The sequence below is a fragment of the Hyperolius riggenbachi genome, chromosome 4 (genome assembly GCF_040937935.1).
Source record: "Hyperolius riggenbachi isolate aHypRig1 chromosome 4, aHypRig1.pri, whole genome shotgun sequence".
NCBI lineage: Eukaryota > Metazoa > Chordata > Amphibia > Anura > Hyperoliidae > Hyperolius > Hyperolius riggenbachi.
Genome location: NC_090649.1, coordinates 367547603 through 367573931, shown reverse-complemented (window position 1 = coordinate 367573931; position 26329 = coordinate 367547603). Strand labels below are relative to the sequence as shown.

The window sequence follows — 26329 nt, the reverse complement described above, 5'->3', positions numbered from 1 at the left end:
GCATGGAGGGAGTCAGCAAGGACGCCAGGGTTGAGCTTGCGTAGGTCTTGCTGCCATCGACCAGGTGGGTGGATGGGTAGTTTGGAGGTGCCTTCCGTGAGGAGGTTGAAGGTGAGAAGGTAATGGTCTGAGGGTGGAAATGGTGCGATGTCGAGGTCTGCAAAGGTGGTGGATTTAGTGAATATAAGGTCGAGAGTGTGACGTGCAGTGTGAGTGAGGGCGTTGGTGTGTTGTACTAGGCCATGTGAGTTGGCTATGGTGAGTAACCGGGTCACAACAGAGCTCTTGGGTTCATCGATGGGGATATTGAAAACCCCGAGGATGATGGTGGGGAGGTCAGAGGAGAGGATGTGAGGAAATCAGGATGCAAGGTTGTCGAGAAATTGTCATGTGGAGCCCGGAGGGCGGTATAAGACCGCAACAATGGCTGGGAGGGGATTGTAGAGGCGGATAGTGTGGGCCTCAAATGATGTGAATTATGGTAAATGTCTCTTAGTGCTTCTGCAGCAATATATATAGCTGACACCACAAAACTGCAAATCAAATGAAAATATATCTCCAGTTTGAAAAAAACAAACTGCAATATGTTTCTTAGATGTGTTATGGTCTTTCAAAGCCATTTTGCTGCATTGACCTGCAACAGTTGCCCTCTAAAGTTGTTTAAACATAAGACTTATAGAAGCCTAAACATTCTGACCTCTTCAACCAATCAGCAGTTGGACCAGACAGAGGTTAATACAAGTACGGAATCTCTACTTTAAGTCTTTAAGGGTATAGGAGGTGATTACCAGAGGCAGGCTGAGTGAGGGTCTACAATACCCATTGCACTTTATGCAGCAAAACCCATAAACAGCAGACCAAGGACTTAGAAAGGCAGACACGCTTTTAAACAAAGTTTATATGGAATAAAAACACAAATGAGGTAATGTACTTGTGAGACCCGAGTTCCAGGGCACTAGTATTGAATATAATAAACAATGTAAATATACAAAAATCTATAAATTCCCTTTGAAGTGATATACATAGATTACATTGCCTTCACTTATTCGGTGTACCTCCTAACACTCCTACATCAATTCAAAACCGTAATGAAACTACAGCAATACTATAGCAAGGTTTATAGCGGTCATTAATATTCTACACACACAAATCAATACTTTTTATAGCATCTACCAACAATTCTAGTTGCTTAGAAGAAATTTGTTTCCTTTTACCTGGTAATGGAAAGCTTGGTTACAGGATTTTAAGAAGCAGCAAATTAGAAAGTGCTGCTTGTAGTATATTCAGTGCAAAATATGTTCAAGTTTTCGCTGTGATTAATTACTTGTTTTTTTCCTCGGATATGAGCTAACTTATATTTTAGCCTGGGTATATCTATTTTGTTAGCAAAACAAAAAGAAAACTAGGCTAGATTCCTTATTTCTCCATGTAAGGTGTTAAGAATCTAGTGTTGTAAATGACACTTTCTCTGCAGTTGGACTTAGGGCCCATTCCCACTATCACGAATTCGCATGCGTTTGCCGCATACGAATTCGCATAGCCAATACAAATGGATGGGACTGTTCCCACTTGTCAGGATTCCTTTGCATTTTTCTGTGCAGAAAAAATCTGCACAGCAGAGCAATCAGAATTTGCATACCGCATACGCGATTCGCATACAATGGGCTTGATTCACAAAGCCGTGCAAACTGTTTAGCACGGGTGTGCTAAACAGTTAGCACATGAAGTGCCGTTCGCGGATTTTGCGCGCGCAATTTGCCGCAAATTGCGCACGCAAAGGTCCACGATCGCGCGGACCGCGGCACTTTGCGCGCGCAAAAAGTCCGCAAATGGCACTTCACGTGCTAACTGTTTAGCACACTCGTGCTAAACAGTTTGCACGGCTTTGTGAATCAAGCCCAATGTATTTAATAGGGAATTCGCATGCAGCTTTGGTATGCGAATTTTCATGCAAATTCGCATGCGATTTCACATGAAATCTATGGAAAAGCACTTAGGCACTGCCATGGTTAAATTCGCATACATCATCATCCATGCGAAATCATATGCGATGAAAATTTGCATATTAAATTTTTCCGCATCGATTCCCACCGCACAAGTGGAAACGGGCCCTTAAAGTTACATTCATACATACATACATTTCATTGCTAGATAACTCTCAGCTGAGGCGGCTGTTGAGGACTTTTAATAATATCAGTCATACCCAATGTCAGGTGTACACAACATACAATAGTATTACTGTTACTGTGCATAGCATGTTGGCCCCATGTGAATACCGTATGTGCAATAATGAATAGACTGAAAAAATTAAGTACACCCTTACCACTTCCATAGAAATTAAAAAGCATAGTTAACACCAAGGTGCTGGTCTGAAGCTTTCAGGTGTGTATTAACAAAGTGCCAAGAAGGAAAGACATCGGCAATGTTGCTGCTGATCAATCTCGGGAAAGGTTGAAAGGTCATTTCTAAACAATTTGTGGTCCACTATTCTACAGTAAGAAAGATTATTTGCATGTGTACAATATTCAAGACTCAGCAAATTCACCCCGAGGTCAGACAATGCAATGCTTCAAAGATCGTAAAAAACCAAAGAGCTACATCTCAGACTCTACAAACCTTATGCTGGATACACGCTATACAATTTTCGCGTCAGATAAATTGATTGTTCGATAATCTCCAACATTTCCAATCTGTTTCCAATCAGGAAAGGGATCTCAAAATCGATCCCTTTCATAATCAGAAGCAGATCAGACATAATTAAGAAATTATCAACTGATCAGCCTAACATAAAAATTGCATGGTGTGAATCACCCTTTAAATACCATGATAAATAATAGTTCATGACAGTACAATTATGGCTTGTTTTTAACGGTTGCTAGGAGAAAACCCTCTTCTGTCTAACAACATGACAAGAAGGCTTAGATTTGTAAAATTGCACCTGAACAAACTACAAGACTTCTGGAAAAAGGGGCATCATGCTCTATTAGCGTTGATGTGTGGATCTAATAGCATAACAGGCTGTGCATCCCTGGTGAATAGGACTGGTAAAATTGCCACGCGCTGCAAAATTAAAGATCTTCCATGCATCAGGCCTAATGTCCTTTGGACAAATTAGACCAAAGTAGAGATATTTAGCAATAGGTTTAGCAAAAACCAAATAGCATATCACCACAAACACCTTGTACCAACTGTCAAGCATGGTGGTGAAGGGGTAATATCTTGAGCTTGTCTAGATATCAACTTAATCAAAATGCTTAGTGGGACCTTACGAGAGCTGTGCATACATAAAAGCCTGCAAATCTTAATGAACTTAAGCACTTTTTTCTCATGACTGCAGATTTTGCCCAATGCAGTTGGATAAAAGAGCTTCATACTCACGTGCTGCACTTATTGCTGAAAGTCAGAAATAGCAGAACTGGCTGACTGTACAGAAACGTTGTACCACCTAAGAAAGGTGATGCAGGTGAGAACACAAGGCAACTGGTAATCCCTAGTAAATTCCGGGCACAGATACTCAAGACAGCCCATGACATTCCACTAGCGGGACATTTAGGTATCAGAAAGACCCACAAACGTGTTCAGAAACATTTTTACTGGCCCATGATGGGAACAGACATAACAAAGTATTTGCCACAAGAAGCAGTTATGGCAAATTCTATATCTGCATTTAAAGGGGGCTTAGATGCTTTCCTTGCATTGAAAGACATTCATGGCTATAATTACTAGGTAATGCCCAGTGCTGTTGATGCAGGGATTTTATCTGATTGCCATCTGGAGTCAGGAAGGATTTTTTTCCTTTTTGGGGCTAATTGGACCATGCCTTGTAAGGGTTTTTCACCTTCCTCTGGATCAACAGGGATATGTGAGGGAGCAGGCTGGTGTTGTATTTTATTTTCTAGTTGAACTCGATGGACGTATGTCTATTTTCAACCCAAATAACTAAAAGTACTGCTGATTGTACCCGAAGAGCTCCTTTTCACCCACTGCCCATAATTACAGAGCTCCTAAAAAGGGTGGCAGTGGATATAATTGGCCCCCTGCACATTGATAGCAGTTCTGGCAAGCGATACATTTTAATGATTGTGGACTGTGAGAAAACGCGGAAAAGCCGCCGCGTGTGTTCAGAACAAGGCGGCTGATTCCGCGTCCAACGCGGCGGTTTGCACGCGTAGGCCTACATCTACTTGTATGACTGAACGCGGAGAAACCGCCGCATGCCCAGATAGCGGTGCGGCTGGTTCCGCGTCCGGCGCGGTGGGTGGTACACAACACATGGCTGGTGTGGCTGGGACTGATAGTCCACACAGGTTCAGAAGGACGTGCGCGCGCGTGCTGAGAGGCAGAACTTTTATGACAGCCAGAAGGGAGTCAGCTGACCAAGCCGGTCAGCTGACGATTCAACCAGTTTCCATTGGTCCAGCACTTAGGGGAGGCACTGGAGAGCGCTGTGCTATATATATGCATATATGGGTGCTGGTCATTCACTGGTTGTCTGCCGTTGCGATCACTACGTGGAAGCACTCAGACCTTTTGTTAGATTCTGTGTTACCAGTTGTTATACTCCAGACTAGTTCCAGGGTGTTGATGATCACGGACCTCACACCCAGACTAGGGACTTGTATTACCATTCTGTTATACTTCAGACTAGTTCCAGGGTGTTGATGATCATGGACCTCACACCCAGACTAGGGACTTGTATTACCATTCTGTTATACTTCAGACTAGTTCCAGGGTGTTGATGAACAAGGACCTCACACCCAAGACCAGGGACTTGAGTTACCATTCTGTTATTTGTCAGACTAGTTCCAGGGTGCTGATGATCACGGAGCTCACACCCAAGACTAGGCATTGTTTATTATCTGTTATAACCTTCTGCTTTCCTGACCACTCTTCTGATTACTGATTTGGTACTTCGCTATATCTGATATTCTGTTGCCAAACTCTGCATGTCTTAGGATTACTGAATCTGTCTCCTGTCTTTGTACTTATCTGTCCGTGTGTTGCCGACCTGGCTTGCCCGACCTCGAGAGCTATCTCCCCTCCTTAGAGATAGTTCACAGATCATTAGTGACACCCTCCTATTGGTGTCACTCACGCTCTGGTCCTTCCATCACCTTGCCTGGCTCCTCCCTTCGGGAGATTCTCAGGTTACTGGAAGGCACTTGTTCTTATATGCAGTATGGTCTACTGCTCTGATACCTGTTCTCCAGGTATTGTCCTCAAAGTATTAATGTTGCACCAAAACACTCATATCACTCCGGTGTCCAGAGGTTAGTGATATATCTGATTATCGGTGATACTGCAGATCATCAATAATCGGGTATATATCTGTATTCTTGGTGATACTGCAGATCGCCAATAATCAGACCCTCTCTGTGTTACACCGATCGTTACATGGACTATGCCACCCATTATCTAGAGGCGGTAGCACTGTCTTCACTTAGATATAACAGTAGTGGGAGAGTAAAGCTGTTGGTACTGCAGCTAATATTTATGGGAGGGTGGCTATTGCACCAATACAGGAGCAGCAAGTTCAATAATGGAAGTATGGCGTGCTCTGACCAGTAAAATAAACTATAGTACCCAATAAAAAAGGAAAGTGAAGGTCGGCACTGCAGTCTTCCGTGTTTATTGGATGAAGCTTGTATATCACATACAATATGTAACAGTCGTGAGCGTGACTTGAAAATAAAGTGGAATGTACATATCAATCCTGGTGGGCAGTCAGTGGATGGTTGGGTCCAGGGCAAGTGTAGGCTGACAGCCGATTCGCGCCAACAGCGCTTCTACAGGAGCTCAAAGCGGGCGGGCAGACCTCCATTATTATATCCGGTACAAAAACATCAAAACCACAGACGGAAGCGTAATTGCCTAAGCGTCATGTGGGCAAAAAAAAACCTGCGTACGTAATGAAAATCCACATATTATAGTAAGCATAACGCTCACATTGTGCTGCTCGTGCGCAACCTGCTAGCATGGCAATACTATTGTATTGTACAATGCGAACGTGAACACATAGAAGAAAGAGCCGACTCTAGGAAACTAAATTGGCTCCGACTCCTCCACTCCTTAGTCTAATAGTTACCAGAACTGTGGATTTGGTACAAAAATCATCCGACTCCGACTCCTCAGATTATGAAACCACCGACTCAGACTCTAACTCCGACTCCAGGTACCCAAAATTGCTCCGACTCCTCGACTCCGACTCCACAGCCCTGCAAGAAACACCAGTATTCACACCTCTGCATGTCATGAACTCTTGCCAGAGCTTCAAAGGAGAGGAACCCCCCTCCCCATCTCCCTCACTCTGATGCTATCTGTGCTTCCCCACTCAGCTGCTTCTACAGGTATGAAAAGCGAACAAAGAGTAACTCTGCTATCCATATTTCCTACAGTTGTCCTTTAAAGAGAAAATGTAACAAAAAAAATTGCACCCAGGGCGAGGGCGTAAAATGCGCCCCCAACGTGGAGACAGGTATAGGTGCCCGCAGTATAGGTAGCCCATATAGTTGCCCCCAGTATAGGTTAGATAATTCCCCCCAGTATAGATTAGATAGGCATATGCCCCCAGTATAGGTTTGATAGGTATATGTTCCGCAGTATAGGTTAGATAGGTATATGTCCCCAGTATAAGTTAGATAGGTATATGCCCCAGTATAGAGTAGATAGGCATATGTCCCCCAGTATAGGTTAGATAGGTATATGCCGCAGTATAGATTAGATAGGTATATGCCCCCAGTATAGGTTAGATAGGTATATGCCCCCAGTATAGGTTAGATAGGTATATGTCCCCAGTATAGGTTTGATAGGTATATGCCGCAGTATAGATTAGATAGGTATATGCCCCCAGTATAGATTAGATAGGTATATGTCCCCAGTATAAGTTAGATAGGTATATGCCCCAGTATAGAGTAGATAGGCATATGTCCCCCAGTATAGGTTAGATAGGTATATGCCGCAGTATAGATTAGATAGGTATATGCCCCCAGTATAGGTTAGATAGGTATATGCCCCCAGTATAGGTTAGATAGGTAGCTGCCCCCCAGTATAGGTTAGATAGGCATATGCCCCCAGTATAGATTAGATAGGTATATGTCCCCCAGTATAGGCTAGATAGGTATATAACGTGATAAGGGCCAGAGGCGCCAAAAGATTAAAAACAGGTATTAAAAAGTTTAAAAGTGCTTTGGAGGCAGTGGTGGACTTATCTCCTGCAAGCAGACACAAGAAACTGTGTGTTTAAGATAAGTTTATTGGTACACTCCAGGGGGTTTGCAACGCGTTTCGCAGGCCTAAACCTGCTTCATCAGGCAATAGTTAATTGGAGTACACAACAGCATTAGGTCCGGGTAACATCTGGCGCCTCAGTTTGTTACCCGAACCTAATGCTGTTGTGCACTCCAATTAACTATTGCCTGATGAAGTGGGCTTAGGCCTGCGAAACGCGTTGCGAACCCCCTGGAGCAGTTTTGCCAACCGCCCGTAAATTTACGGGCAGCCCGTAATTTTTGCTACAAATTAAGCTGCCCGTGAATTCCGTAAGGAATTCAGCAGCGTCCGTAAAAGGGCGGCCGATTGCCGGCTCTGTTGCAGGAGAGCAGCGCAGTGGAGGGAGAGCAGTGGAGAAGGGGGGCAATCTCCCCCCCCCCCTTCCCTCACCTTAGTGCTCTCCCTCCCTCGCTGACTGTCCCCCCTCCTGATCTAAGTGACGACGAGTGGCTGGCAGTGGCGTTTGGCACTTACCTTCCGTCTCGCCGGAAGTTCTGCTGCTCTGGTCTGGACCAGACCAGAGTAGCGGCAAATCATCCCGCGCCGGTGACGAGAAGACGCAGGTAAGTTCCGCTCACTGCCGCCTGCCACTGCCAGCCACTCAGTCACTTAGTTCAGGAGGGGAGAGCGAGCTGCTCCCCTCCTGCTTTGGAGGGTCACCTGGCTACCCATGGGCAAATATACATCTGGCTACATCTACTGGGCACATATACATCTGGCTACATCTACTGGGCACATATAACCCTGGCTGCATCTACTGGGCACATATAACCCTGGCTACATCTACTGGGCACATATAACCCTGGCTACATCTACTGGGTACATATACCTCTGGCTACATCTACTGGGCACATATACCTCTGGCTACATCTACTGGGCACATATACCTCTGGCTACATCTACTGGGCACATATACATCTGGCTACATCTACTGGGCACATATAACCCTGGCTACATCTACTGGGCACATATACCTCTGGCTACATCTACTGGGCACATATACCTCTGGCTACATCTACCGGGCACATATACCTCTGGCTACATCTACTGGGCACATATAACCCTAGCTACATATACTGGGCACATATAACCCTGCCTACATATACTGGGCACATATACCCCTGCCTACATATACTGGGGACATATACCTCTGGCTACATATACTGGGCACATATATCTGCTGGCTACATATACTGAGGACACTGGCTGTTTGCCATTATGTGCATTTACTGGTGAAAAGCTGTCTCTTATGTGCATTTACTGGTGAAAAGCTGTCTCTTATGTGCATTTACTGGTAAAAAGCTGTCTCTTATTATGTGCATTTACTGGTGAAAAGCTGTCTCTTATTATGAGCATTTACTGGTGAAATGCTCTCTCTTATTATGTGCATTTACTGGTGCAAAGCTGTCTCTTATTATGTGCATTTACTGGTGAAAAGCTGTCTCTTATGTTCATTTACTGGTGAAAAGCTGTCTCTCATTACGTGCATTTACTGGTGAAAAGCTGTCTCTCATTACGTGCATTTACTGGTGAAAAGCTGTCTCTCATTACGTGCATTCACTGGTGAAAAGCTGTCTGTCATTACGTGCATTTACTGGTGAAAGGCTGTCTCTTATGTGCATTTACTAGTGAAACGCTGTCTCTCATTATGTGCATTTACTTGCCATGCCCACTTTAGTCGCCGCAAATTTCCTCGAACATGTTGCCCCCTACCCATTTGGCTGCCCCCTCATATGTGCCAGTCTAGAACCGGCCCTGTACCCCTGCCTACATATACTGGGCACATATACCCCTGCCTACATATACTGGGGACATATACCTCTGGCTACATATACTGGGCACATATATTTGCTGGCTACATATACTGAGGACACTGGCTGTTTGCCATTATGTGCATTTACTGGTGAAAAGCTGTCTCTTATGTGCATTTACTGGTGAAAAGCTGTCTCTTATGAGCATTTACTGGTAAAAAGCTGTCTCTTATTATGTGCATTTACTGGTGAAAAGCTGTCTCTTATTATGTGCATTTACTGGTGAAATGCTGTCTCTTATTATGTGCATTTACTGGTGCAAAGCTGTCTCTTATTATGTGCATTTACTGGTGAAAAGCTGTCTCTTATGTTCATTTACTGGTGAAAAGCTGTCTCTCATTACGTGCATTTACTGGTGAAAAGCTGTCTCTCATTACGTGCATTTACTGGTGAAAAGCTGTCTCTCATTACGTGCATTTACTGGTGAAAAGCTGTCTCTCATTACGTGCATTCACTGGTGAAAAGCTGTCTGTCATTACGTGCATTTACTGGTGAAAGGCTGTCTCTTATGTGCATTTACTGGTGAAACGCTGTCTCTCATTATGTGCATTTACTTGCCATGCCCACTTTAGTCGCCGCAAATTTCCTCGAACATGTTGCCCCCTACCCATTTGACTGCCCCCTCATATGTGCCAGTCTAGAACCGGCCCTGTACCCCTGCCTACATATACTGGGCACATATACCCCTGGCTACCTGTTCTGGGGACATCTCTCCCCCTGGCTACCTGTTCTGGGGACATCTATACCCCTGGCCACCTATTCTGGGGACACCTATAGACCTGGGGCTACCTATTTTTGGGGAACCACTTCTGTCAGATTAAATGTATTTTGGGGAACTGCTGCCAGATTATGTGTATGCTGGGGGAATCGCTGCTGCCAGATTACATCTATTTTTTGGGAACCACTGCCATATTATCTGCATTTTGGAAGAACCTATGCCAGATTACGTGGATTTTTGGTTAAATGCTGTAAGATTACATGTATTTTGGGGGAAGGGGGGGGAAACACTATGGCAGAGCTCAAACTTCCCTGGCAGACCTTTCACAGCAATATTAAAATCATGTATATTTGGCCCCGCCCATGACCACGCCCACATTCTGTTGCGTGGTCACGCCCATTTTTCGGCGCGCCACGCGTAGCAGGGGGTTTTGTCAGTAAAAAAAATCTTTTGTCAGTAAATTTTTAGGTATTTGTCAGGAAAAAATCACGTGAAAGGTTGGCAACACTGCCCTGGAGTGTACCAATAAACTTATCTTGAACACAGTTTCTTGTGTCTGCTTGCAGGAGGTTAAGTCCACCACTGCCTCCAAAGCACTTTTAAACTTTTTAGTACCTGTTTTTAATCTTTTGGCGCCCCTAGTCCTTATCACGTTATACAAATATCCACTCCTGGTGGAGAGGGATTACCCGTTTTCTTCCTGTCTACAGAGGGCGACTTCTTATTCCTGAGTGAGGACAGGACAATCTCCTCACCTGCCTATACAGTGGTTGCCTGGAGGTAACCCTGGTTTGTGGGTATAATTCTGTACTCTTTTCATATACCCATTACCAATACGTACTACACTATATTGGGCTTTCGGTTCTCTCTTTTTCATACAGGATCTTCTCAAAAAATTAGCATATTGTGATAAAGTTCATTATTTTCTGTAATGTACTGATAAACATTAGACTTTCATATATTTTAGATTCAAATACACACAACTGAAGTAGTTCAAGCCTTTTATTGTTTTAATATTGATGATTTTGGCATACAGCTCATGAAAACCCAAATTTCCTATCTCAAAAAATTAGCATATTTCATCCGACCAATAAAAGAAAAGTGTTTTTAAAACAAAAAAAGTCAACCTTCAAATAATTATGTTCAGTTATGCACTCAATACTTGGTCGGGAATCATTTTGCAGAAATGACTGCTTCAATGCGGCGTGGCATGGAGGCAAACAGCCTGTGGCACTGCTCAGGTGTTATGGAGGCCCAGGATGCTTTGATAGCGGCCTTAAGCTCATCCAGAGTGTTGGGTCTTGCGCTCTCAACTTTCTCTTCACAATATCCCACATATTCTCTATGGGGTTCAGGTCAGGAGAGTTGGCAGGCCAATTGAGCACAGTAATACCATGGTCAGTAAACCATTTACCAGTGGTTTTGGCACTGTGAGCAGGTGCCAGGTCGTGTTGGAAAATGAAATCTTCATCTCCACAAAGCTTTTCAGCAGATGGAAGCATGAAGTGCTCAAAAATCTCTTGATAGCTAGCTGCATTGACCCTGCCCTTGATAAAACACAGTGGACCAACACCAGCAGCTGACATGGCACCCCAGACCATCACTGACTATGGGTACTTGACACTGGACTTCAGGCATTTTGGCATTTCCCTCTCCCCAGTCTTCCTCCAGACTCTGGCACCTAGATTTCCGAATGACATGTAAAAGTTGCTTTTATCTGAAAAAAGTACTTTGGACCACTAAGCAACAGTCCAGTGCTGCTTCTCTGTAGCCCAGGTTAGGCGCTTCTGCTGCTGTTTCTGGTTCAAAAGTGGGTTTATGCTTCCATCTGCTGAAAAGCTTTATGGAGATGAAGATTTCATTTTCAGCACGACCTGGCACCTGCTCACAGTGCCAAAACCACTGGTAAATGGTTTACTGACCATGGTATTACTGTGCGCAATTGGCCTGCCAACTCTCCTGACCTGAACCCCATAGAGAATCTGTTGGATATTGTGAAGAGAAAGTTGAGAGACGCAAGACCCAACACTCTGGATGAGCTTAAGGCCGCTATCGAAGCATCCTGGGCCTCCATAACACCTGAGCAGTGCCACAGGCTGATTGCCTCCATGCCACGCCGCATTGAAGCAGTCATTTCTGCAAAAGGATTCCCGACCAAGCATTGAGTGCATAACTGAACATAATTATTTGAAGGTTGACTTTTTTTGTTTTAAAAACACTTTTCTTTTATTGATCGGATGAAATATGCTAATTTTTTGAGATAGGAAATTTGGGTTTTCATGAGCTGTATGCCAAAATCATCAATATTAAAACAATAAAAGGCTTGAACTAATTCAGTTGTGTGTATTTGAATCTAAAATAAATGAAAGTCTAATGTTTATCAGTACATTACAGAAAATAATGAACTTTATCACAATATGCTAATTTTTTGAGAAGATCCTGTAGATAGGTATATGCTCCAGTATAGATTAGATAGGTATATGCCCCCAGTATAAGTTAGATAGGTATATGCCCCAGTATGATTAGATAGGTATATGTCCCCAGTATAGATTAGATACGTATATGCCCCCAGTATAGATTAGATAGGTATATGCCCCAGTATAGATTAGATAGGTATATGCCCCCAGTATAAGTTAGATAGGTATATGCCCCAGTATAGATTAGATAGGTATATGCCCCAGTATAGATTAGATAGGTATATGCCCCAGTATAGATTAGATAGGTATATGTCCCCCAGTATAATTAGATAGGTATATGCCCCAGTATATATTAGATAGGTATATGCCCCAGTATAGGTTTGATAGGTAGGCAGGGAGAGAGGAGTTTCCACTTACCTGCCTTCATCCTGCACGCAGCTTCTATCTTCAGCCTCTCCCGACGCGTGTCGCATCGGTAAGAGCTCCCCCTGTGATGACATGTGGTCACGTCATCACAGGGGGCGCTGTTACCATAGTGACAGACGCCGGCTGGGACAGGAAGTACATAGAAGCTGCGCAGGATCCAGGCAGGTAAGTGGAAAGTAACTTCTCTCTCCCCGCAGCTCTGCCCAGTGCCCGTACGCCCGCCGCCAGCAGCAAGTGAGGCCCCCCGCAGCGTGAGGCCCCAAGCGGGGGCTTGGCTTGCTTGTATTCTGGCGGCGCCCCTGCCCCTGGTGGGTACTGACCTTGGAAGCGGGAAGCCTCAGGGTCCCAATGAGGCTTCCCCCTCCGATGTAGCTGCAGGCAATCCAGCGTTGGCTTCGTCGAAGTCTCCGGCAATCCAGACTCATCAAGCCTGACAAGCTACATTTATTTACCTTCCCTGGCTCCAGCGGGGGCACTGTTGCGGCTCTCAGCACGGAGATAGGCAGAAATAGACGATCTCCGTCGGGTCCGCTCTACTACACAGGCGCAGGAGACTCGCGCCTGCGCAGTAGAGCGGCCCGACAGCGATCGGCTATTTTTGCCTAACTCCGAGCGGAGAGCTGATACTGGGCCTGCACTGGAGCCGGAAAGGTAAATATTTACATCCCCGCCGTTTGGAGGGCCAGAGCGAGACCGTCGTGGGACACAGGAGGATGGGGGAAGCCTTGATAGGATCCGGAGGCTTCCCCCTACCGAGGTGAGTACCCCCCAGGGGAACTTTTTGTCGTTACAGCTTTTCTTTAAAGAGAAAAGTCGAGATATGTAGAGGGTGCTCTTCTCTTGCGCAGACTGGCCACGACTGACTGAAGTTACGGGACCTGGTACAGAAGAGGGAGAAGAGGGCGGCATGGGAACGAGCCGTGCGCATGGGGCTGGGGAATGCCCCAGGTATGTATAAAACTTTTATGTTCTATGGTCTCTAGTTTCCTTTAACTTTTAGAGCAGAGAGGAAGTTCTGAGTTCAGATCCTCTTTAATATCTGCTTTTAATAATAAGCAAGGGAATGGGGAAAACTAAAGTATGAAGATAAGCACAATATGAGCCTTTTATAGTAAACAAACTCATGTAAATAAATAAAGGAGAAAGGTGTTTCCAAAACGGGCATGTCTTAAAAACGAGCATTTCTTTTGGAAGCAATGCGATTGTCAGTGGCGTAGCTAAGGAGCTGTGGGCCCCGATGCAAGTTTTACATGGGGCCCCCCAAGCACTCTATACATAACAATTGATATGGCGCACCAAAACCTGCCAATGGCAACTACAGTGTCAGAGGTGCAAGGAAGGGATGGGGAACAGTTTATTAATGATTACCACTATTCAAAGTATCTATAGAAGTGATTATTATGAGCACAGGACCAATAGAGAGCTAATACTGTAGTTGAGGGAGGGCCCTTCAAGGCCCCTCTGGCCCAAGGGCCCCGATGCGGTCGCTACCTCTGCACCCCCTATTGCTACGCCCCTGGCGATTGTTAAAAAAAACTATTGCAATGTTTTCTACGCGTAGATTTATTTCAAGGGCAGGGAGTTATCAAAAACAATTTTCTAGTCAACTTAAGTGGCTATTTGAAATTAATGCATTGAGGAGTAAATATTGTCAGCACATTCACAGTGATTGCACAGATATAGTCAATATATAGAACATTGTAGTTTGCAGTGTTATGCGCGTTCACAAAGAGTTGGGTGAAGTTGTGCTGATCCCCTTATCTGCCTCTATTGGACTCTCCGGCACTACTCACTCTCTCGGTGTTTGCCCTATTGCGGAGCTCGGACGGTGAGAGGGATCCTTCTTCTTAGATTGCCTGGAGGACATGACAGCAGCTGTGTTTATCTCCCGAACTCCCGACCCCACCACACTACCAGCACCTCTGCGGACTGCAAGATGCGGCGGCGCGTCTCCCAGTTGCTAGGAGATAACCGCAGGACGCGCCTGCTAATTTCCACCAAGATTCCAGAGCGCGCGATATTCGGAGCTCAGTCACGTGATACGACGACCCGTCACCCGTGTGGTTTTGTTTGAGTCGCTAGGCAAAGGTTCCCTGTAGTGTGTTTCTATAACTGTGTATAGTCTCCCCACTCTCCAGATATTGTGAAGGAGCTTAGGTTCAGGGCTGGAAATTCTTAAAGAGGAATATTTTATACAATAGTCTTAGGATTCTACAACTGAGTTTCAGCCCACTTAGAAACTTACTGCAGTAAAAAAAAAAAGAGTTAAGTTAAAGGAGTACTGTAACCCAAAAAATAAAAAAAAAAGTTGAACTTACTCCTGTGCCCGAGTTGGGACAAAATGATCCACCGATCTCCGACCACGGCTCACTTACGGTATTTGCGACTGTACCGTCATAAGCCACTGCGTGCACGTCCTCGCTCCCACTGACGTCACCGGGAGCTTCCTGTGCAGTATGCGTATTGCGCATGCGCAGAAAGCGCCCAGCGACATCATGATGAAACAGCAACTACAGCATGATGAGACAGTGGGAACGAGGATGCGCGTGGCCAGGGCCACAAAAGCGTATTGGCTTGCGACATTAAAATCGCAAATACCGGAAGTGAGCCGTGGCGGGAGACCGCAAGATAATCTAGCCCCGGCGCAGGCACAGGATGTCTGCAGGGGGTTAGAAGCCCCAGGTAAGTTAAACTCTTATTTTTTGGGTTACAGTACTCCTTTAAATTTATCTTTGGCGCTAGTATGGATGAGGTGACCCAGAGAGAAACCTCGTAGGGTATAGTTCTCTAATCACTTTACAACTTGAAGCATTGTAATTGGCCAAATCGTGTGGGTGGTTATTATTACTACCTGTCCTCCCAAACCTAAAGGTGGCCACACACTATACAATAAAATGATCCAATTTTACAGTAAATCGATAAAAACAAAATTATCGAAACCTTTTTTTTTTCATTCGACTGAAAAATCCGATCACACCTTTTTTGTTGGCAGGAGATTATTCCATTGGGTTCTGGCCCGTTCAAAGAAATCCTGACAGTCACCTGTTTATCTGTTTAGGCCTCTTTCGCAGTGAACGCTAAGGGCTCTTTCACATTAGACACCGCGTGCAGGAGCTGTTCTCCTGAAGAGATGTCGGTGAATGGTTCCCGAACCATTTGCCGGCGAACCCCTTACCCTTTACTACTTCTGGGTCGCTATGACCTGTAGTAGTACAGCTGCGCTGGGCCGGCGGTGCGCGTCCTTGATCGCGCGCCTGTTGGCAGGCACTTTCTGCACATGTGCGAGATGTCATGAGTGACGTCACGCTCATGCGGAGAGCGTGCCCGGCAACAGGCGCGAGATCAAAGCCGCGCACCGCCGGACCAGCGCAGCTGTACTACTACGGGTCATAGCGACCCGGAAGTAGTACAGCCACATAGAGATTCGAGGGCGAACCGTTCACTCACATCTCTAGTTGAATGGCCTGCAGCGTATTGGGATGCTGCGGTGTGACACAATCAGCGGCGGTAGCTATTAATTGAACCCGACGGGAAAACGCCGGCTCCCGGCGGTTCAACGCTCCCGGATGTGTTGAACCGCAGCGCACCGAAACGCAGTGTCGAGTGTGAAAGGTAAAATGAAAGTCTATGGTCTTTCATTTTACCTTGGTTAACGCAAAGTTTGGACTTTGCATTAAAACGCAGTAAAAGGGCTCTAGTGTGAAAGAGCCCTTAACCACTTCGCACCCAGACCTTGTTTTCCCCTTATTGACCAGAGCAGTTTTGACACTTTAGCGGTGTCCCTTTTTAATCAGCCATAACTTTATCCTTACTCATGACACCTAAATGATCTAGGCATCGTTTTTTTCAGGACAAACTAGACTTTCATTGGCGGGTATTTTATCACTAGACCAAAAAAGTTTTCAATGCATTTTAATGGGAAAAAGAGGGGGAAAATGAAAAAAATGCATTTTTTCTCAGTTTTTATCAATTCCAGTTTAAAAATAAAAAGTACCACAGGAGATAAAAACATGTCACCAGTATTATGTCCCCTAGTATAGATAGCAAAATGTGTCCTAAGTATCAGACCCCCCCCTTATAGCCAGAGGTGTCCCCAATATCAGTCACCCCCAGTATAGCCCGATGTGTCCTCTGTGTTTGGCACCTCCCAGCATAGATAGATAGATGTATCCCCAGGATTGCTGCCCCTCATGTGTCCATATGTGTCCCCAGGAATAGTGGTCCCCCATTATAGCCAGATGCGCCCTCAGGATTAGCAGGTGCACCCTGGATTAGGGCCCCCCACCATTATAGCCAGATCTGCCCCCAGTATAAAATTATACACATAAAATAAAATTGTACCCCCTCTTATTTTATTGTCCCCCCCCCAGCTGCACATTTTACCACCCACCCCCCACCAGGGGTCCACGCACCCCCATAGGAGCCAGCCAGATGCCCCACCCCCCACCCAGGCAGCCCCCTCGGTGGCCAGATCTGTTAAAAAAAGGATTAGAAAGCAGCCTGACTCACCTTATCTCGTTCCAGCGATCAGCCTGCAGCCCAAGCCTCCGATCGCCGCTCTGCACACAGCCCTGTGATGCCGGTTACCGGGTCCCGGCTTGATGACGTCATCAAGCCGGGACTCGGCTATTCAGCATCACAGGGCTGTGTGCAGAGCGGAGATCGGAGGCTCGGGCTGCAGGCTGGTCGCTGGAACAGGAAAAGGTGAGTCAGGCTGCTTTCTAATCCTTTTTTTTAGCAGATCCGACCACGGAGGGGGAGAGATGAATGATCACGCTGTTTGCTACAGCGGTGATCGTTCATCCTAATTGGTCACTAATTGGCTACAAGGGAACATTTTCCCTTTCACCAATTAGTATTGCAGCTGTTAGTGCCAGGAGGTGCGCTCTGAAGCGCACCTGTTCCTGCACAACAGGGCTGCAAGCAGATCAGTATATCTACGTTGCTGTGGCTTGGAGAGAGCCACAGCTGACGTAGATATACTGTAGCAAAGGACAAAGTGGTTAAAAACTGATGCATTTTAACTGATTAGTTTACCATAGCAGTGCATTATGAAAACCTTTCAGTTAAAATGCTTATAATTTGAACTGACCGATAGGGAAACATGGACAGTGCGCTATACATCAGTTGTCCATTCAGTTATAACTGTCAGCAACTTATTCAGTGCGAATGGACCTTGTGACAATCCAGCCCCGCGATCCCGTCGAGATCTGCTCCCGTTAGCGTACGCAGGAAGTACGGGCGCAGACGGACAACGAGACCGGTTGCTGGATCGTCAGAGGGAAGAAAGAAAAGGCGACAGAGCGTGCCAATCCCATCTAATCTGCTCCCATTAGCATACGCAGGAAGTACGGTGAACAGACTGATCATAAAGATTGGTCGCGCAGCTGCCGACAATATGTAATGGGACAAACATCCACTAATCCCGTATTACTAGGCCACTGTTGCCATGCAGGTCTCATGCACTAGAGACTGCTGGAGGCAAATTCCCTGTGTGCGTAGTAAACGGTTAAGATCGGTTGGAGGTGCCCATACATGTACAATTCTGATTGTATGTACAATCTGTAAACTAAATAAATATTGATTTTGTCAGGAACCGGCCCGCGGCACGCCTGCGTATACGGTTCCCGACTGCGGGTTTGACCAGATTAAGCGGGGAACAGCCTTATTTAAGCTACAACCAAGGCTGGAACCCCTCAAACACTTCCCACTGCCACCACTAGCGTTGCTAGACACGTTCACTCAGCTATCGAGTGCTCAATACGCAATCTGCGTTTTCGTATTTGGGTCAGCTTTGCGCTTAGGCCAAATACGGGAACGCCACGCACCCACACACACACACAGTTGCAATCTTACACTGTCGTGAAGCAAAGACCCACTAACAGTCGTTCCGAACGATACTGTTAGCCACTCTGCTGTCGCTACTCGCACTGGCGTTGTTCGTACGTTGGGTCAGCTGCGCGCTTAGGCCAACGTATGACAAACGCCCCCACACACAATGCAATTACAATTTCATACGGTAGTGTTGCTCAAGCGTACGATTAGGCATGAACTTATACATGGTTACACTTCAGTCTCTTCTAGGCTATGAGTGTTAGTTTAGTACGGCAGAAGTCAAACTTATTAAATAATAATTTAATATTCTAGAAAAACATAGAACAGTGCAGAACTTAATATATACAAAAAGATTACAAAAAACAAAGTAAAAATAGTTACAAGATAAAAGTTACAAAGATAACACACAAAGCGATTTTGCTTACCAAAATAAAGGGGTCCAGATACAAGAATCGTGGACTTTTGTGTGGATGGACACAGTTCTGGCTAGGCCAGGAGTCCACTAGCTTAGGCCAGGAGACCAGCCATAGCTACCGTCAGAAGAGAACTGATTTGAGGTAGATGTCCCCTGGTTTTTATAATGAAATATTCGCCTCGAGGCTGTAAGCCTGTGTGGACGGGGGGAAGCTAGATTTAATTACATCCTCAGTCATAATTGGATCTCCAGAGATCTAACATCCACCTGCGAAAAATGTACAATAGCCCACATACATGAAAAGATTTCCCTAGTCCACGTTACAGGTGACAACCCCATTGTTGACAGTACTTCCTAGCTGATCAAAGATAAGGAGGTTGCACCTCCACCAATAATTCAATTTCCACAGGTAGCAAATGGTATCAAAAGGACTTCAACACACTTCACTTCTGCCATTGTCTTTTTACCCCAAGCATTATTCACTGAAGTCCTCTTTAGATGCAAATGTAGGTCTTTGAAGTTCCCTGACTATGTCCTGATTGGTATAATGGGACAATAGGGCTTCTAATTAGCTCCCTGCTCTCCGAGGAACTGAGGGTAATTGTATTCCACACTGTCACACAGACAAGTACAGCTTCCCCCAAAGCCAGATGATGACCCATACATACGCATCTGAAGTACAGTACATAGCAGTCAGACAGGCAAATGAAAATATTATCCTTACATCATAAGCACCCCAGTATATTCCTGACACGCCCCCTCTTCCAAATGGCGCCGGCAGATGATTCTAACGAATCGTCCTGCCAAAGCCGACACTGACGGCCGGGCCTGGGGGGGTAATTCCTTAGCTCCAAGCTACAGGACTGGAAAGCTAGGTCAGGTTGCTGCAATGTGTCATTGCCCCTGACAACCTGACGTAACCAACCAGGGGAATGAGGGTCAGTGACAACCGTGAATTCGTGACCATAGAGACAGTGCTGCAGCTGGGGGAGGGTTCCAACCGTCGCTACACGCACTTTCTCTATAGTGGCAGGAGCTATCTCTCGGTCCCTTTGGGGATCGATTATCTGCTGGTCTGCCTCTTCCCCTCCGGACAGCTCCGAGGGAATAACTTCCCAGAACCCTCTCAGCCCGCCCCCCCCCCAGCTGGTGACCTGCTGGCTAGCCCCCTGAGCTCTTCCAGGCTGCTGTCAAATTGAACAGCCCCAGAGAGCTCAGTGCTGCCTGTCACACATTCTAGGAAGGCTGCAGACGGAGAGGCTCCTGGGCCCTCAGGGCCAGGTTCCGAATTAGATGTGGCTGACCCAGCAGCATTTGCCACTTCGGTGGACAGTCCCTGTGCTGTAGACTCGCTAGCGCTGCGGGTTACCACGGCAGCTGAGGGAGCGCCCACATTACACACATCGTAAATCACATCGCCTTTGGTCTTGAAACCATCTGATGGGGGAGGATCTGGCCTGGTGCCATCTGCCCCTTCAGTGGACAGTCCACCTGCTGCAGCCCAGCGAGCGCCGCTGGTTACTCCTGCAGCTGACGGAGTGTCCACATGACACACAGCATTATGTAGCACAACACAGGTGACATCAGCATAATCAGCCCTACGTATATGGTCATTTGGGCCCTCACATAAAACATCAACATTATCTGCAACATTATACACAGTGGTACTCAGCACTTCACCAGTAGCATCAACTGTTCCTGCATCGATCGCATCGATAGTCCGGGCGTCATAAATGACATTATCAATTTCTGCATTCTTTGTATCAACATGTCCCACTCCAGGCCTAGGCACTGGAGACTCACTAGGGCTGGCTCCTAGCATACAGTCCATAGCCCCTGGGGCCTCGCCAGCATTCCCCACTTGCACAGCATTATCCAACAGTGCCTTGCAAGAGTCCTGAACTTCTGCTGGGGATGCAGGCCCCACAGGGTTTGGAGTAGGCTCATACCGGGCCACTAACCGTCCCAGGTCAGTACCCAGCAAAACGTTGGTAGGGATTTTGTCTGTTACCCCAACTTCTCTCAATCCGCTGCCGGCCCCCCAATTCAGGTGGACCAAGGCGGTGGGTATGGCTGGGGTGACACCCCCAATTCCTCGGACAGCAATCATTTTCCCAGGTATGTACTGCTCCGGGTTCACAAGCTGGGGATGTATGAGAGTCACTTCTGCTCCAGTGTCTCTCAGCCCAGTGGCAACTGTACCCCCAACCGTGACAAGCTGCAGATTCTCTGCATAGCCAGTGGCATTCCTGGTAGCACACAAAGCCGTTGGGACTTCACTGGCGTTTGAGGCCTCACTGGATTTTGGGGCCTCCCTCTTCCTCTCTGGGCAAGTCGTGCTGATATGACCCACCCTGTCACATACAAAGCATTTCCGAGTGTCAGGTTGCTTGAATCCAGGAGACAGCGGTGCTTGCCTCCTCTGGGTGCTGGGTGAAACAGGTTTAGCAATCTGTTCTCCTCTCCAGCTGGGCGTAGTAGTCCTCCGGGACTCAGGTGCTCTATGGGCGGTGTAGGCATCGGCCATTTCCGCAGCCTCATCCACTGTCTTTGGTTCTCGATCCAGCACAAACAGCCGGACCTCAACAGGACAGGTGTGTAGGAACTGGTCTTTTATCATCAGCTCCTGCAGGGCATCCAAGGTTTTAACTGACAGTCCTTTTAGCCACTGCTGGAAGGCAGTGCGCAGGTTGCAAGCATGATCCAGGTAGCTGTCATTAGGACCTCGCTGCACTGTCCTGAAACGTTTGCGATACACCTCTGGCGTGAGGTGGTATCGCGCAATGATGGCTTTCTTAATTGCCTCAAAGTCTGTTTCTTCCTCCTGGGGGAGACTCACAAATGCCTCCAGGGCCTTGCCTCTCAGCCCTGGTGTGAGGTATCTTGCCCACTGCTCACGGGGCACCCCATACTGCCGACAAGTCCTTTCAAACCCCTGTAGGAAAGTGTCTATGTCAGAGTCCTTGTCCATAGCGGGGAACTTATCCAGGGGGATTCTGTGGACTCGCTCACCTTCGCGTTCTGCGGGTCCAGCAGACCGGTTCTGCTGCTGAAGTTTAGCCAGCTCCAGCTGGTGTTGCCGTTCAGCACTTTCCCTCTCGGCCTGGTGTCGCTGTGCAGCTTGTTCCCTCTCTGCCTGGAGTCGCTATGCCGCTTGTTCCCTCTCGGCCCGGAGTCGCTGTGCCGCTTGTTCCTTCTCTGCCTGTCGGTGCAGTAGGATCAGCTTTAGGCGCAGTTCAGGATCAGCCGAGTTCAGTAGCTGTAGATCAGCTTCCAGAGATGTCATCTCCGTGTTCGGTGGATCATCCAGGACATCGTCTCCACTCGCATCCTGTAGCGGGAGCGATTCCTCCTCTGGCATGTCGTGAGCTGCATCCGCTGACGTTGAAGCACGGGCTTGCTCTGCCTCATCATGCTCCTCGAGGGCACGAACCAACTGCTCCTTAGTCTGGCCTCTCACCGTCTCGATGCCTTTGTGCTCACACAGGTGGAGTAGCATCTCTTTATTTTGCCTTGCATAGCTGGATGCTTTCTGAGCCATCGTGTTGCAAAAAAGAAAAAGAAAAAAGGGGGGAAGGGAAAGCAAATACCAAGTGTGTATCTTTGAACCAAAAAAAACCGTATATAGATTCTGCACTGAGTAGACTTCTGTAGGCTAGTTGCTTCTAGCAAGCTTCCAGCCTTTAGTACTCAGAATAGCGAGCTAAACTGCGTACTAATGTACCAAACGATCCCACCACTGCCAGCCAACTATGTCAGGAACCGGCCCGCGGCACGCCTGCGTATACGGTTCCCGACTGCGGGTTTGACCAGATTAAGCGGGGAACAGCCTTATTTAAGCTACAACCAAGGCTGGAACCCCTCAAACGCTTCCCACTGCCACCACTAGCATTGCTAGACACGTTCACTCAGCTATCGAGTGCTCAATACGCAATCTGCGTTTTCGTATTTGGGTCAGCTTTGCACTTAGGCCAAATACGGGAACGCCACGCACCCACACACACACACAGTTGCAATCTTACACTGTCGTGAAGCAAAGACCCACTAACAGTCGTTCCGAACGATACTGTTAGCCACTCTGCTGTCGCTACTCGCACTGGCGTTGTTCGTACGTTGGGTCAGCTGCGCGCTTAGGCCAACGTATGACAAACGCCCCCACACACAATGCAATTACAATTTCATACGGTAGTGTTGCTCAAGCGTACGATTAGGCATGAACTTATACACGGTTACACTTCAGTCTCTTCTAGGCTATGAGTGTTAGTTTAGTACGGCAGAAGTCAAACTTATTAAATAATAATTTAATATTCTAGAAAAACATAGAACAGTGCAGAACTTAATATATACAAAAAGATTACAAAAAACAAAGTAAAAATAGTTACAAGATAAAAGTTACAAAGATAACACACAAAGCGATTTTGCTTACCAAAATAAAGGGGTCCAGATAGAAGAATCGTGGACTTTTGTGTGGACGGACACAGTTCTGGCTAGGCCAGGAGTCCACTAGCTTAGGCCAGGAGACCAGCCATAGCTACCGTCAGAAGAGAACTGATTTGAGGTAGATGTCCCTTGGTTTTTATAATGAAATATTCGCCTCGAGGCTGTAAGCCTGTGTGGACGGGGGGAAGCTAGATTTAATTACATCCTCAGTCATAATTGGATCTCCAGAGATCTAACATCCACCTGCGAAAAATGTACAATAGCCCACATACATGAAAAGATTTCCCTAGTCCACGTTACAGGTGACAACCCCATTGTTGACAGTACTTCCTAGCTGATCAAAGATAAGGAGGTTGCACCTCCACCAATAATTCAATTTCCACAGGTAGCAAATGGTATCAAAAGGACTTCAACACACTTCACTTCTGCCATTGTCTTTTTACCCCAAGCATTATTCACTGAAGTCCTCTTTAGATGCAAATGTAGGTCTTTGAAGTTCCCTGACTATGTCCTGATTGGTATAATGGGACAATAGGGCTTCTAATTAGCTCCCTGCTCTCCGAGGAACTGAGGGTAATTGTATTCCACACTGTCACACAGACAAGTACAGCTTCCCCCAAAGCCAGATGATGACCCATACATACGCATCTGAAGTACAGTACATAGCAGTCAGACAGGCAAATGAAAATATTATCCTTACATCATAAGCACCCCAGTATATTCCTGACAGATTTCGCGCTGGAAATCGGGTAAATACACTGCCACCACTATTTCAGTTCAGTAGGGAGGAAAGAGACTCCCGCTATCATAATACGGTAGCCAGCCCAATCACGTTCGACATGCTCCAGTCACCGTTCGGGCAATAGTCACTTGCGACGGCTTAAAGACTGTGAGCAATGTGACGTTAAAGAAAGGCTACTGGGTCCCTATATGATGCAATCTCAAATTGTATTTACAATCGAGAAGTTATCGATTTCGCACAGGAAATCTGGTACTAGCTAATCCTAGAAGGAAGAAATGGTTATTTACAACCTAGCTAGCAAATCAACAATTTATAAGCAAATCATAAAACAATGCGGTAGTATGACTGACTCTTCAGAGGGCAGATTCGTTATAGCAGCAATCAGATGGCCAGAAAAGGCACAAGACTGAACGATAAAAATCTTTAGTTTATTTCTAAACTACATACACACAGCTTACTTTAGAACAGTTTGGTTTGATAGAGAGTAGAGATGAAAAGAAACAGAATGTCCGAATATACAGTTCAAATACCGTTATTGGTAGTCCATGCGGCAATCAAAGTCCAGAATGGCCGATTGCCATGCGGCCTTAGGCCTTTGTGAGAAAGTCCCAAAATGGCAGTTTTGCCATGTGGCCAGAGGCCTTGGGAGAAATCCAATGGAGATTTTGTGCCAGTGTCCCGCTGGCTGCCCAGATGTTATGAGGCCAGGATTTCAGGTAAAATGGACCCAGAGCTTTCTGGGCTCTCTGTGGTTATAACCCCCACTCCAGCAAGGAGGGGTTAGGGGGCGTGGATCACAAACCTCTTTGGAGCAGGATATCTGCCCGCCCCTCGCATGAACACAAAATTATATCTGAGTCATGATAGGTGTGCCAATCTTCAAACCATACAGGTTATGCTAAATCTAATAACATTTTCAGGTCGATCCGAATTTAACGATAACAATGATATCAAACTTGGGGGGTTTAGAGTGAACGGTGACCCCAAAATGCATATCTCTGCTTTGGCAGGGCTTACCTTTAATTCGGAAACATCCAATTGTGTGGTTTGTTCCGAATTTCATAATAAGCGGGTTCTAAAGGCCGTTGCCTATTTGGAAAGTCATCTTTATGACAAAAGATGGATTTCATATTTGTGAGATCACAGTAAGGTCAGCTGGGAGATGGATTCTCTTTGATCCTTCAGCTGAGGTAATGCTGAGAGAACCCCCTGCTGTGATCGGTTCCTACCAGTCTGGGGGAAGGGGCGGTTTATTAGCTTCTGTCCATCTAATCTCTGATGGATGAGCTATAACCTTTCCAGGGATGCTGGGGAACCGCTTTAACACAGAGGTGAGCTGTAATTAGAAGCTACCAAAGAGCCAGGGTTTGTTAGCAGCCAGAGAGTAAGAGAAAAAAAAGTGGATTTTAAACCAACAAATGTCAGTTTGGTTGGTTTGCGAAGAAACTGGCGTTTGTAACTCCATGACACATTCGATATGTCATATCGACGGCGTCACAGACAGATTGGGTGGATGTCGATATGCCAGGAGGAAAAGTTCAGGGAATATCTTTCTCAGTCTGTGATCCTTGTGAAAAACAGAATTACCGGTGAGTTCTCTACACGGCTCTTTTCCTGGTTTTCCTTGTGTCTCAGGAGTTCAGTCCTAGGGATATTGTTAGCTTTCTTGATTTAGGCCTCAGCCAGAGGATTGTATACTTTTTCAATAAAGTTATTCTTCAGGTAATCCAGGTGTTTATCTCGGTCAACCCTGTCACAACACATCCCATTGCATCTTATGTCTTGGCTGTAAATAATGGAATTCTTTATGTGCTTGGGGCGGAAACCATCCTACCTGATGTATGTGGGACGGTAAATCGGTTTGTAATACATAAATATTTGTAGGCTGTCCCCCGGGAAGTATGTGGTGGTGTCAAGAATGTTAATCTCCGTGTGAGAGTAGCTTAGGGTAAGTTTGCAGAATCAAACACTGTACCAGTTCATTTTAAAACCTTAAAGTTCATTTTAAAATCTTAAACCAAGGTGGGGATCTAAATTAAAATAAACAATGGCAAGGGGATCGGCCAGGGAGAGACAGAGCTGTCCAATGGCAGCCTGGGAAGGCCTGCAAGAACGCCTCCAGTGGGCATTTGAGCAGGCAATACCTCACCTTCCTTACCCCTCAAGATTGTCAACAATTTCTTGTTTACAATTTTGGGGCAGAGAGCGGCAGGGGGGGGGGGGGCACAGAGGCATGACCTGCAGCAGGGAACATGC

General features: G+C 46.3%; 1 protein-coding gene across 3 annotated transcripts in view; it reads right to left on the bottom strand.

Moving 5' to 3' along the window:
- ADGB (androglobin) overlaps nucleotides 1-14608 on the bottom strand; it is a 480816-nt gene extending 466208 nt beyond the window's left edge. For all 3 annotated transcript variants that reach the window (XM_068231985.1, XM_068231986.1, XM_068231987.1), the window contains exon 1: nucleotides 14435-14608. In XM_068231985.1, coding sequence (XP_068088086.1) covers nucleotides 14435-14508 — 74 coding nt within the window. In that variant the 5' untranslated portion in view covers nucleotides 14509-14608. The remainder of the gene's footprint in view (nucleotides 1-14434) is intronic.
- Between the last annotated feature and the right edge of the window lie 11721 nt (nucleotides 14609-26329).